General features: G+C 38.6%; 1 protein-coding gene and 1 pseudogene across 4 annotated transcripts in view; both read right to left on the bottom strand.

Moving 5' to 3' along the window:
* Window positions 1-13,722, bottom strand: part of itsn1 (intersectin 1 (SH3 domain protein)) — a 41,433-nt gene that overhangs the window by 15,241 nt on the left and 12,470 nt on the right. For 2 of the 4 annotated variants that reach the window (XR_015852584.1, XM_088352082.1), the window contains exons 18-31: window positions 13,305-13,423; window positions 12,768-13,042; window positions 12,137-12,294; window positions 11,471-11,485; window positions 10,578-10,822; window positions 9,135-9,396; window positions 8,763-8,953; window positions 8,128-8,207; window positions 7,862-8,034; window positions 7,723-7,768; window positions 7,506-7,627; window positions 7,016-7,139; window positions 6,705-6,899; window positions 901-1,022 (exon numbers count right to left, since the gene is read on the bottom strand). Coding sequence is in view for 3 of the 4 variants with exons in the window: in XM_088352082.1 (XP_088208208.1) it covers window positions 901-1,022; window positions 6,705-6,899; window positions 7,016-7,139; window positions 7,506-7,627; window positions 7,723-7,768; window positions 7,862-8,034; window positions 8,128-8,207; window positions 8,763-8,953; window positions 9,135-9,396; window positions 10,578-10,822; window positions 11,471-11,485; window positions 12,137-12,294; window positions 12,768-13,042; window positions 13,305-13,423 (2,127 nt within the window). In the remaining variant the exon portion in view is untranslated. The remainder of the gene's footprint in view (window positions 1-900; window positions 1,023-6,704; window positions 6,900-7,015; window positions 7,140-7,505; window positions 7,628-7,722; window positions 7,769-7,861; window positions 8,035-8,127; window positions 8,208-8,762; window positions 8,954-9,134; window positions 9,397-10,577; window positions 10,823-11,470; window positions 11,486-12,136; window positions 12,295-12,767; window positions 13,043-13,304; window positions 13,424-13,722) is intronic. The other 2 variants (XM_088352083.1, XM_088352084.1) reach the window with 2 other exon arrangements.
* On the bottom strand, window positions 287-406 carry LOC148353898 (U2 spliceosomal RNA; annotated as a pseudogene).

Here is a 13,722-nt window from a genome sequence, read left to right as displayed (position 1 = left end):
CCAGTGTTTTTTAACCAGCTCTGTTAGTTGCATGCTACATGTGTTGCTGCTGTGATTTTCCGGTGTTACTCGTGTTGCTGTGTCTCGGTGCCTTTTCCTTGTGTGTGTTTGTTGTTAAAAGTTTGAAAGGGGTTTTTTAAGGGTTATTGTTCTATCTTCGTTATTCATTATCCATTATCCGTTATCGGTCAGTTCATAATACGCTACAAAGCCTAGGAGCCGGGACACTTACTCTCAGCCAAAAGGCCAAGCTAAGGTCCTAGCCCTAAAGCCTTGCTGCGATCATTGCGAATGCACCGTTCCCGGAGGTACAGCAATACCGGGCCGATGCGTGGAGTGGACAGAGCAAGCTCTTATTCCATCTCCGGATTGCAAAAATCAAAGATCATGGCAAAGGCCAAGCTAAGGACTGACATAGCGTCAAAGCGCCAGAAACTTCTGGCCGTGAAAAACTTATGCAACATGTGGCTTATAGTCAGGTGCGCATTATGTTTGTACAAAATTGTTTCACATTTAAAAAATGTATTGGGTACCGCTTCAAGTCAGGAAATTACGGTAGATTGTGGGTTAGTTCAGGTGAATAGGAAACAGGAAATGGGTACAACTGACAATTACAAATACTTGTGAAGTTCATTGCTGCCATATACTATAGTGTTTATGAAATGTGCTTATGTAGTATTTCAAATTTTATGATAACTATATTGCAAGAAAGCCCATTTCTTAAGAATATTTCTTTTAAAAAGAAATGTCGCTAAATATTAAAGAAAATATACGGACAGAAAATGTTTTTCAATTGCTTAGTCAATCATGATTGTTCTTTTTTGATGCAGTCCTCCCCCGAAAAATATTAACTTCAGAACAAGTGAGAGAACGTTAAACTTAAAACATTTTTTCCTCTACCTCAGTGACGAGCTGCAGATCATTGACGTAATTTTCCTCGGTAACGATGAGCTCGTGGATGTAGCCTTGACGTTTTCTCTCCATGGGACTCAGCATGTCCAGCAGGTGCAAGTCAGCGCACCCTAAAAACACAAAGACCAAATCAAGAAAAATTTGAAAGCTCAAGAAATAAAAAAAAAAAATAAGAAGATGGATACATACCTGATGGCTGAACACACATCATGTGTGCATTAACCAGAATGCAATTGAATTTGCATTCTAATTTAAAGAAATAATTGTATTTTTTTTTTCTAAGAAAAGGTTGTCTTTTCAGTTGCTATAAATTTTTTTTTTTTTTAAAAACAAACATGGGTTTTACTGACTCCCAAAGACGTTTTTTAAAATTACACCAAGCTTATCAATTTTAAAATAATTGTTGCTATTTAGTGCAGGTAAAAAAATTGACATTTGACTATGTAATTCACAATCTGTTAAATGGTTGATTGTGTATGTATAAGTAAAAAGCACGTACATGTGTCTCAGAGCATTTAATCTCCTGGATGCAATATGATTCAGCATCTCTCTCACAAAGCAGGAACAGTTAGCGTCAGGCTAACATTCATTCTACACACGACTTCATTCTTGCATTAAAAAGAAAATTAATTCATTCACTCAGGCCATATTTCCATTTGTGCACAAATAGTGCAGCCTGCTTGCATTCTTCTCGTTAAAGATCCTCAAAATTCAGACGCCATGATTAAAGACATTCAAATAGCTCATAAAATCTTGAGTCACCAATGAGATAGGGAGCCAACGTGGGATGCGGGCAGGCTAATAACAACCCAAGTGTGTCTTGGATCTTTTTAAAAAGGTTAAGAAATCAGTAATTCCATGTGTGAGGGCAAACACTTAAAAAAATCACAATACTGTCATCTGGATAAACAACTACAAATAAAATATGGCAAACACTATAGAGCGAGTCTGTTGCTATAGGAACAGTTGAAAATCTAATGCCATCTTTTCTTAGAATTAAATTTCATGTTGTGTTTTCTGTTAATGTCTATGTTAGCCATGCAGAAGAGTTTTCTGTGCAAATTAAAGTCTTGAGCTTTAAGAGGTTTTGTAAAATTACAGTGTCTCTCACTCAAAGAGTGATACTAAAAACATGTCTCAATCGTGAATCAAATTCGGAAAATCTAGAATAAAAGCTAAACCAAAAATCTAGAAAATTTAGTAAAGGTCAGTGGCCAATTTGTGGTGCTGCTGTAAAGGCTACTACTAGTGTGTGTGCGTCAATAAATAAGCTGAATAAAACTGCATAGTTGAAACTCAGTAAACGTAGATATGACAACCATTATCTGTGTAATTGTTTTTGAGGGGCGTGGCTGTATTTCTAATTGCTATTGTGATGCCAGATTTTTCTAATTTTGATTAAAATATACGAATTGACCACCCCTGCTGTACAGCAAAGACTATATGGAAAATACCTGGTATTCATTATGACGCAATAAGAAAAAAAAACTTTCTGGAATGATTCATTAGTACCGTGTGTGCGCAAGTGTATGCATATTGAACTGCCAACCGTCTAATTGTAATAGCAACAGAGAAGCCCATAATAAAAACGTAAACAGAAAACAAAAGAACAGAACTATAAGAATACATCATTAAATTGCTAAAAATGACCATGCATGAAAAACCTGTTGGATGTGTGTGAGGGTAAAATCCCCCAACTCTGTACCATGTCCTTTTTGTGTGTGCATGTGTTTTCCTTGCCTCCCCTACTTTATTTCCTCTTGCGGGGAAAAAGAAGAGGAAGACTCTTTGGCTGTTACGTTACACATTGAACGCATCTTCCAGCAGATAGTGGGTCTTTCTGTGAAGCTGTGGGGAGGGCTTGGGTTAGTCGTGGGGGCTGGCAGTGAGGGTGGTCTGGGAGACGTTTGACTGACAGGTGAAGGGAACTGCTGAGGGGAGAAGTAGAAAAAAAAATGCAAAAGTACCAAAGCATGGATGGACAGGATGAAGATTAGGACCACACTGAGAAAAAAAATTGAGATTTAAGTTGTTGTTTAGAATTTAGAGAACACCATTAGAGTACTGTATTTTTTGCACTGGATTATAAGGCGCACACCGAATACATTTGTGACATATTTTTCATATATATGGCGCATGAAAGTAGAACTAAAGTAAGGGCTATGGTCTCACAAAAAACAAATAAGTACCGTATTTGTGCATTGATTGATCGGTCAAATTTTGTCACTGACGTCAATTGCAAAACATTGGATGCAATTGGATTCGAGCCTGGATGGTGGCGGGGAGAGCGCCCTATCCTTTTTTACTAGACAACTAGAGATGAAAAACAGGCATAAGCTTTTATCTCATCATAAAAGTAATTTTAGTCATAGTACCTTGTTAAAAAACAGAAAGTCATCCTAAAAGATGTAAATTAATGCAAAAAAGCACGAGGGGGAAACAGCCCCTTGGTTTATCTGAAGATGAATCATACTTTGAAGGACAAAAATATATTGTACATTTTATGTTGGGATTGTGTTAATGTTTAAATTGTCAATAAATTATTTTAGTCATGGCCGCATGTATTCAACGTTTGTCACTTACAAAGCTTTGTTTGAGCTGGGAAAAAGTGAATCAAAATTTCATACTGATTTTAAATAACTTTTCCCCCTCCATTTTCTGACATTTGTATATGGTACTGTGACTAAAAATAGTGTGATAATGAGAGGCCTAATGCCTGTTCAGCCTAGTGCTTAGTATTTGGCATTCTCTTTCAACTGATCAATAATAGCGCATATATGTTACTTTGCCAGTATGCAATATCAATTTTATGCGTATACAAAGGAGAACTGGATTAAAGGCAACAATATCAGATATCTGTCCAATTTGCGTTTATTAGGTGCACCTTATAGTCCGGAAAATTACGGTAAGTGCATTTAAAGGGACATTGTGGGCAAGACATACTTTTCATCATAACTATTTCAGATAAATAGAAATATTCTTGTATTGATATAAGGTGCAACAAATACATATTCTTATAAGCTATTGCGTGCGTTGATGTTTACGTTTTAAGATATTTTACTTAAATTGATTTCCGAAACAACTATTCAAGAACTTTCCCTCCAAAATACAACTTAACTCTCATTGTATTTGATTTCAGTGTGGCTCTCATACTTTCAGAGAGAGATGAGCTGAGGTGTTTCTAAAGTGACAAAATCTCCCGTAAAGCCACAAAACGACCCACTATCCACTTGTCCACCGCGCTAAAACTGAGGCGAACACGCACATGCGTGTGAATACAGTCCAGGCCAAACACGTCAACAAGTCCAATCATCTTGATTTCCCTCTCTCCTGCAGGCCTCGCCTCTCCTCTCGCTAAAAACAAGGTGAGAGGCGAGCAAGTCCCGCGCACGCTGACAGACAGATGCTGAACAATGCAGTTTGTCAGTCAGTCAATCTGTCTGTCCTTGTGTGAGGCTTCTATTGGTGGTGAAGGGTCGCCATTTCCCGGGTCATGTGACCGCTCGCTGCAGTCCCATTGGTTGAGTGGCCTAGTGGGCGTGGCCTAGTGGGTCTCTTTGAGGGCTTTGAGGAGAGGGGGGATCTGGGGAATGATATGATCCTAGAGAGAGGACGACAACAACAACATCAACAGAAAATAACAAAAACAAAAACAACAACAACAACGACAAATTGGGTGCTACGAGGTGGGTGAACATGTGGCGACAGCACACAAGAAGAACACTTATTTTTGACCCAGACCCCCTTATGAATTCCTTCTTTTTTCCCATCAGGCCCTTTCTGATTTAAAGCAACCATCAGAGTGTTTTGGTCATTAAGAATACAGTCAAAATTCTTACTTTTTTTAATCTTAATTAACAACATGTATTTGTAGCAGAACATATTACCGATACATTTTATTGGTTTGGTGCCGGCCATGTCCATAGTCTGGCCTATGATTACATTTTTACTGGCCCATGGGCTCTGTCAAAAAATGTATAATATGTGGCCCACCCAGTAATGTTGAGAGCAATATAAAATAAATCTGACAAAAATAAATAAATAAAAAAATTATCAAAAAGATGGCAGTAGCCCTCTAGCCACCTTGCCCTTGGCTTTCTGTGACAATTTGATCCCACCCCATTTCCGACAAGGCAAATGTAAATAAAAAAAGTTGACTGCTGGGGCCGCTTCTTCCAGGATTTTTTTCACCAAGTCCCAAAACAACTATGTCTGCCTAATTTACCAAGAGACTGTGGCTGTTTTCAAAGAATATCAAGAGGCACTGCCAGAGGCACATGCGGACTACAAAAAGCAAACTGGAAAAAAATGCTGTGAAAGAGTTATGCAACTCTAAGCTGTTTTAACCGCACAGCCGGGATTTTTTCACAAGACCCTGCGAGTCAAATAAAAATGGTACAAACACAAGCTACGAGGTAGCGACACTGATCACCAAACACTGCAAACATTTTAAGGAGAGTGAATTTATCAAATAATGCCAGACTGAATAGCCTACAAAATCTAGCCCCCATTCTGAAAGGTTTAGACACCCCTATTGTAGTGAAATACAAATGACTTAATATTGAATACTTTAAAAAAAGCGATCATGTTTTCATATTACCAACATCTGTAATTCACAATTTATTTAAAGATTGGCAATTTTAACATTATACCTTTTCTTTAGTAATTGGAATGTTAACCAGGATTTATCAATATATTATTTATGATCACAGTTACACGTTTTTGAAAATTTACAAAATTAGGTCGTTCTTATTTGAATACTTTTAAATTCATTCTTAAATGTAGACATTTTAAGTAGAATTATTCTTTGTATTATTTTGTATGATTAATACACATGTTAAGCTTTTAAGAAAAACTTCTTTGTATTAAAAACATGGATCAATAATCAATAGATTATTATTAAAAATGAAATTTTGGAATAAAAGTGAATTATTTTGTTTTAGACTGAAAGAAGAGAAGAAGAGAATAACACCCATAGGATAACTTTGCATTTCATGATTTACCACGTCAAAGATGTTCTTTTTTGGTGGAAAACCACAAAGACTATGTTGACTTGTACCTGTGTTTATTCAGTTTAATTAATCTGTAATCTTTAACATGATCCACCAACATTTTTATTTTTTATTTGCAATGTCAACGTGTCTTTTTCCCAAAACGGAGTTCACAAATTAATATACATAGATTTCTTTTCCCATTAATCTTAAAAAGGAACATTTAGGGCAGTTGCAAAACTTTTGCAAATTAACAAAAGATTTAATCATGGCAATTGTTTAAATTACTTTCACAATGAATTTCAAACTATAACTATTCACATGTCTACATTTTTATTTTTAAGCACATTCATTTAAATGTTCTTGTGCACATGAAGGCCACATGTTCAGTCTATTATCTTCTACATCTAGGATGGATCATGCTGAAAGTGGGTTGGGCAATATGTGTGTGAGGGAAGGGGGAGGCATGCGGGAACAGAGCAATCACCGAACACTAATAAGCTTTCACATGCATAAACACACACATAAAATGAAGGCATATGGGCACACAAACACCATCCAGCGGTGGTGTGTGACTAAACTGGGGAGGTTACCAAAGAGGCCCAAAGGACGCCAAAGTGACACGGTGACTGGGAGGAAAAGCGTCTCCACACCACAATCTGAGGTGTGTGTGTGTGTGTGTATATATTTGTGTGCTTTTGAGGCATAGATAGTGCGTGTAAGTGGACGTGCATGTGTTAAAACGACACACTGCAAGGATGTTTTGATTCAGTACGTTTTTGTGCGTGCGTATGTACTCACACTGGGTGCTGGGATCTGTGTCTGTTGTGAGCTTGACATAATTGCTAGGAAAGAGACCCTCTCGGCCGTTTAGCTCGCCTTTCCACCAATCACAGTCGTCCTTGTTAAGCACGGTGATCACTTGGCCCTTCTGGAAGGCCAGCTCATCGTCATTTTGCGCCACGTAGTCGTACATGCCAATCACCTGACACACGGCTAACGCCCCAAACACCAAAAGTGAGAGTAAGTCGCATGTACATTTCTTAAAAACTTTTTGTCATTAATTAGTTGCCTCCCATGTTCATGAGAGAATGTGGATTGAAAGTGTTTACCCGAGTTGGCAGGGACAAGCTTTGGTGGCATGGGATCAGTTGGCGTTGTCTTGCTGGTGCTGGGGCTGAGCAGCTTGACGTAATTGGCTGGAAACCATCCGATTTGCCGCTTTTTACCTCGGGCCTTGACCAATCATAGCGCAATACGTGAGGCATAAAATCAAATACCTATGTTTATCTCATAACTTTGTTTCATCAGAGTTGTTTGACGCCTAGCAAATATTATGCACGTCTACACAACCTAACTGGAAAGGTTGCGCAAACACAAGGCTTGGGTGCCATTTACTGAAACACATCAACACTGGAAAATGAAACTCACAACACAGCAAATAGGAATAAATAACCCATGCGAATTCATTATACATGAGCTCCAGTGGGAACAAAAAAAGACTGACTTTGAGTGTAGTGACATGCAGCTAGCATGTTAAGTCCTCTAAATGTTAGCCTGTTTTACTGTTACTAGTTCATCTCATAATGGTTGTCTTAGTACCTGAAGCTCGCCTTCCCACCAGCCACCTGGGTTCTTCTTCCTAATAAGGATCAACTGCCCTGGTGCTAATGTCAGCTGCTCCGCTCCCGTTGCGCTGTAGGGGGCGATCACTTGTGCAATCTCTGATGAATAGCAAGGAAAGAAAGTTGAATCATTCCAGTTTTCATACTTGGAAAACTGCATCAAGTGTTCAAGAAAACAAGGGTGAATAAAATACCTGGTTTCTTTCCCAAGCTTCCAGTTTTTCCTGCAGGTCCTAAAGACTGAAGAATGATAAATCATTAAAGTACTGAGCTACATGCTGAATCAAAAATATATAGAATTCCATGCGGCAGCCTATTCCTGGGGAATCTCACCTCCGATGAGGCATCTCGCGGTTTGACATAGTTGGAGGGGAAGACCCCGGTCTTGCCTGCTACAGTGCCAGTCCACCAGTCACCCTCCTTCCTGGTCACCATTACTACGTCTCCTTGCTGGAAGCTAAGGTCGCCCTGCTCACTGCTCTCGTAGGTGTACATGGCCACATACTCTGCGCAAACACATAAAAAAGGATGCATCTGTGAGTTGCATGCGTGAACAATTACTGAATGTAGTAAAAGGAAAGGTTTTGTGTGATGATTACCATCTCCTGATTCTGACGGCTTGCATGGGATGGGTGAGGGGCGTTTTCCATTGGGGGAGCTTTCTGACAACACGCATTCACTTGAGGGTGAAGAAAGAGATACAAACTTTATTTGTAAAACTAACAAATTGTTTTGTCCCTGGAAAGGCAAATGTCAATATTTTCATTTTGCAATATTGAAATTTGGTAAGGGTTTGTTCCGCACGTGTTTTATGCTTTTAGATCCAGTATGCAAGCCACTCGCATTTGTGCCACTTGTTTGTAATTGTAATTGAATCTATACAAAGTGATGGTTATGCAGTGCATCATAGTCAATACTGGCATAACAAAAAAAAAAAACAAAAAAAAAGAAAGGGGATAAGCAGTATATAAAATCATTCGTTATGCTTATTCTATATCATCAACTAGGTCACAGTTAAAATATGGAGGGGATAAAAGTGGAGAACATGTTCATTATGAAGTGTTTGAATCCCAAATCCAGCTTTCTTGTGTGAAGCCCGAAATAAAATGGGCACTAAAAAATAAGAGTGGCGTTCTCCATGGATACCTCTAATGAAACATAACTGTTCTACTCCAATTGAGTAAACCCATTTATAGTTTAAAGCAAACCGCATTTCAAAAGAGAAGAACTATACCTTGTGTTCTTGCCTCGTGCTGAGCAAACGACCTGGGCCGGTGCAACCATTGGACCCACCACAGGTAGCGCAAGTGGCGGTGTCATATTGGCAGAGATGAGTTTAACGTAGCTTTTGGGGAACCATCCCCTTTGTCCGGACTGGAGCTCTCCCAGCCACCACATGTCCTGCTGCTCCAGCACTGTTATAATCTGTGACACAATAAGGAGAATTGACTGCAGATATGGCACGTGACTACTAAGAGTGGGAACGACACATATATTTAAAGTGTACGAGGAATAGAAGAAAAATTAATGCAACAAAAGAATAATATGGAAATAATTCCATCTAGAAAATCCTATGTGTCAAATGACGAAAAATTAGGATGATGACCTCGTTTTTGTTAAAGTTAAGGTGGTTGTCCTTCTTGGCTCTCCAAGGGTACAAGGCCTGAGCTTGGAGACCCTCAACTTTTTCACCCTGGCCTAGTACGGGAGAGGGCGAGGAGCCTGTGGTCATTGTGGCAGGTGTGAATGCAGATCGCTGCCGCAGCTGAGCCGACGGGACACTGAGGGACGGATTCTGAGCGGTCGAGGATGTAGGCCATGCGTCCCAACCCTCGTTGTCCATCTGGCTGCTAGCGTTTGATGGCCAGCTGCAATTGTTCACCACAAACATCAACATTGCCATACAATGCATTGGATAAAGTGTGCATAGAGTTTACATCTACATTTACCCAGTGATAATCAACAACCAGGCCACGGACCAGTACCGGGCAGCATAGAAATATATAAAAGTTACCTTATTTTAGGGGAAAAAATGCCTTATTTGTTGCTTATACCATATATAACGCACATTTTTATTAGCCACCAAAATAGCTCGAAGTTTGCAAGCGCATTACACGTAATATGATTCCATATTTGAGCAAAGATTGATAAGTCGAAAAATATTCCTGACCACATTTGCACAACATTGGATGCAAAGGGAACCGAACCGGGATAGCAGCCGTAAGAGCTCTGATTCCTAAACACTGGAAAACTAGGGCTGTGGATGACACAGGACAAGGGATGAGATTTTATCTCATCATCCCACAATTTTACTCTTGGTACCACATTGAAAATTAAATTTACAATTTATTCATTTAATGTACTTCAAAGTTGGGCTCATCACCAGATAGACCAAAAAGTTGCTTCACTCGTCGTGCTTGTTTATTTATTTATTTCTGTTTTCTTCATTCTATAACATTCATCTCTAGTACTGTGAGTGAAAATAGTGTGATAAGCTAAAATCAAATGCATTTTCCTGTGTCATCTACATCCCCAGTGGTCTAGTGATTACATAGTGGATTAAGGCTTATTGTTTTCTTATATTGATATTATTAGGCTGGGTCTCAAAAATATTGTCAGACAAACTGGTCCATGGTACAAACAGACCATTGAAAAAACAAATCTTTGATGCCAATAAAGAGGAAAACACCCATCTCTAAATAACCTTTTCATTGTTTATTTTACCTCAACTTCTATTCATTTGAGAAGACTTGAACTTATCATTGATAGCAGAATATTAAGTACGGTAGTCAAGTCACATTACATATCAATCTGAGTTGACAGCAGAAGGCATTAAAAGTCTATATAAGGCCCCTGAATGGAGTGATATGCTTTAAATGCATTATAACGCCCCCAGAAATCAAGTAAACTAGTGTGGGCACAAAGAACGGATTGAAAATAAAACGTGTAGCTTGACTTCAACTTAAAGCTGGAGAAACCCTGTGGGGTCTCATACCAGACTCTGTGGCTATAAATGCATGGGTAGCAAATCGTAAAATGTAATCCTCACGTGGTGCTGAAGTCGGCCCAGTTACTATTGCCAGACGACGTTGATGAAGAGCCCTGCCCAGGTGCAGGCGGTGGCGTGCTGTCTGGTTGATGTACAGAAGTTGGCATGGAAGAAACTGCTGTCCGCAGGCTGACGGGTGCTTCGCTGTCCGGTATCCGCTCGGCGTAATTGGCAGGAAACCACCCAGTTCGACCCCTGAGTTCTCCGCCAAGCCAACCAGGCTCTCCTGTCTGAGACTCATCCACCTATAAAGACACAAGAGACTCTTAAATGTGCATGAAATGCAAAGCTGTACAGTGACTGTGTATAAGCTTGTACACTTGGATTAATAGTACAATTTTCAATGCGTGATATGTAATCACTAGAATAATTTTAAAGGTCTTTTTTAAATCAACAATGCCATTTAAGTGCAGCAGATTGTGCTGGTGACAAAAGTAAAGCATACCATCATGTTCATGAATATTTGCCAAAGTGCATGCTTCGGAATAAAATAATGTCTAGGATGTGGAATGGTATGTAAATATATATGCAATCATGATTTATAATTTCCCTTAACTTCTAAAAATGAATTCCCTTACACAAATTTGTAATCATAACATATGGCTAGAGATTTTTGATTGGGTGTAACCTGCATTTTACTGTCTGCACCTTTGAGTGCAATGACAATATTTACAATTGATAGATCATTAAAATCTAATGGAACATATTTTATCATAAACAGATAATTTATGAATCATTGTACTATTTATTTACAAACATCGATTTTGTTTTAGTTAATACAACAACTTAAAAATCTTTGTGAAACATAAAAATGACAGGTGAATGAACATGAGTGAGAATAATGAGTTGACACAAGGGTCGCAACACCGAGCTGGAAGAGGCCGTGCACTTACCCATTCCCCCTTCACCTTCAGTTTGCACAGCAGAGAAGAAAGCAAAAGGTTACACGCTCATACACAAGCACACCAGATATAAAGAGGGTGTTTGAACAAATGTGATATCCTTTGAATATAAATAATTAATTAGAATAATATACTTATTTCCCTGGACTAACTCACAAGCAGATGATTTGTGTATAAAAAGAAAAAAATATGAATCTGCTGGATACTGCAACCCCAAAAAACGTTTGGCAGGAACTGGATTACAGGCTAGACGTACGCCTTGATTTAAGCAGTGCGTATATGGAACATTTGTAAAATCGTTTACATAATCCACATGCTTGTCAATTTCTTATTCAGTTTTAATTTTATTTGCCTTAGTCATGTACTTTCTGTGATATTTATATCTCAAAGGATATAAAATGTTTTAAAACACCCTGCATTTGATTTGGAGAAGAATTAACTTTTTTTAAGTTAGGAAAGAGGACTGTAGTATTGTAATTATTTTATGCAACGTTAATAATAATAATCAGTATCTTACTATTATTACAAAAATAATCCAACTACTAAAAAGAAAGTTATCACAATGCTCTTTGAGTATTAACTGTGCCTAATTTTATCATGATTTAGTGATAGATCATTTTATCACAGAAGTATCTGGGTTTTGGGAAAGCTTTTTACCATGATGACGTCACCGGGCGTTATACTGATCTCGTCATGGCTCCGGGCATCAAACGGGTAGAGTGCTCTGTAGTAAACCACCTTCACCGCCTGCTGCTGCTCAAAGCCACTGCCAGTTGCCTTCTGCTCAAACAAGCCAGCCACTGGAGCCTTTTCTGCTGTTAATAAAAATAATTGTAGCAACCGCAGTCAAAAGATAAGTACAAAACATGTTGGGCTGGAGTAATATAATGTTCAAGCTAGCGTGGCAAGAATTATGCAAGTGAAATTAAGGTTTTTAAATTCTAAATTAGATTGAAGTAGACTTTCCAATTAATTTCAGGCAAAAATTGATCAAGTCTTGAAGATTCAACAAACTTACAGTGGTATCTTGTTTTGCCGGTTTGTTTTTAAAATCATGCTTAAAATTCTAAACCTGTTTTCTTCATTGAAAAAAACAGAAAAGCCGTCGATCCACATTAAAAAGTAAACAGTTTATTTTTTTAAAATAAAAATGCATTTATGGTGTTGGTCATTAGCGTAATGTTTTTCACATTGATCAACCTTAGATTCAAAAGAAAACTGGAAGGCAAGGAATTAAAGTAATTGACAGCAATCCTACAAATCTATTGTAATGTAGATCACAACCAACCTGTCGAAGCCCAGGGGTCGGCAGGTTGGTTGAAGAGTTTATTAGCTTTTTCTTGCATGTCTTTTTTAGCCCGGTTGTCCTGGTCCTTCTCTTCCATAGATGTGGCAATCTTGCGGCCCTCTGCATCCTCCTCCAAGCCTCTGCGTTTTCTCTCCTCTTTCTCCAGGGTCACTCGGTTGAGCCATGCATGCGAGGTAGAAGCGGGGCTTGGCGCCTTGAGAGCAGAGTTTCCTGCGTTCTCAGTTCTCCAAATAAGAGTTTTGTCTGAGGACAGCCTTAAACACAACGTGAACCTTAGTTTACTATAATGTAAAATACAACTTTTAATGGCTTGTGTACAAATATCGGCATATTTGAATTTCAATATTCACAAATTATCATATGCTTTCGATATATTTTTTAATATAAAATACAGCTAGAACCTAATGCACCTAGTTGTTCAATTTCTAGGGCAAGATATAAACTACTTTAAGCGAAAATGTTTCCCATTACACTCGATTATTCTCTCATTATCGTTTTTATTTACTTGAGTCCTACCTGCTATCCTGCAACTCGGTAGAATTACTGTCAATGGGTGTATGCATCATTGAGTGTAAGTCGCCTTCCAGCTCTTTCTGCTTCTGCATCTGCTGCCGGCTGTGGATCTCCCTTAGTTCCTGCAATGCAACACGGGAGATACAGGAACCCAGAATGGTAAGGAGGAAGGGTGGTCGGATTGGCTGATTTCTATGGGTTAACACTAAACACAAAAGCAGCGGTAACAGTGACAAGAGCAGCGGCAGCAACAGCAAATTGTATTAGTTCAGAGACTGATGTGTAATTATGACAACCACCTGTGCCAACTAATCTGCTATTCAGGCAGATTAAATTTACTTTAATTACTCTTTTTAGACATTATTTTTTAGATTGTTGCTGTGTTTCCGTTTACAAATAAATATTTTAGTGCTAATGGCTA

The sequence above is a fragment of the Urocampus carinirostris genome, chromosome 13 (assembly GCF_059441175.1).
Source record: "Urocampus carinirostris isolate Australia breed hairy pipefish chromosome 13, RoL_Ucar_1.0, whole genome shotgun sequence".
NCBI classification, from domain to species: domain Eukaryota; kingdom Metazoa; phylum Chordata; class Actinopteri; order Syngnathiformes; family Syngnathidae; genus Urocampus; species Urocampus carinirostris.
Note: the sequence above shows the minus strand (reverse complement) of the source record. Positions and strands in the feature narration are given on the sequence as shown.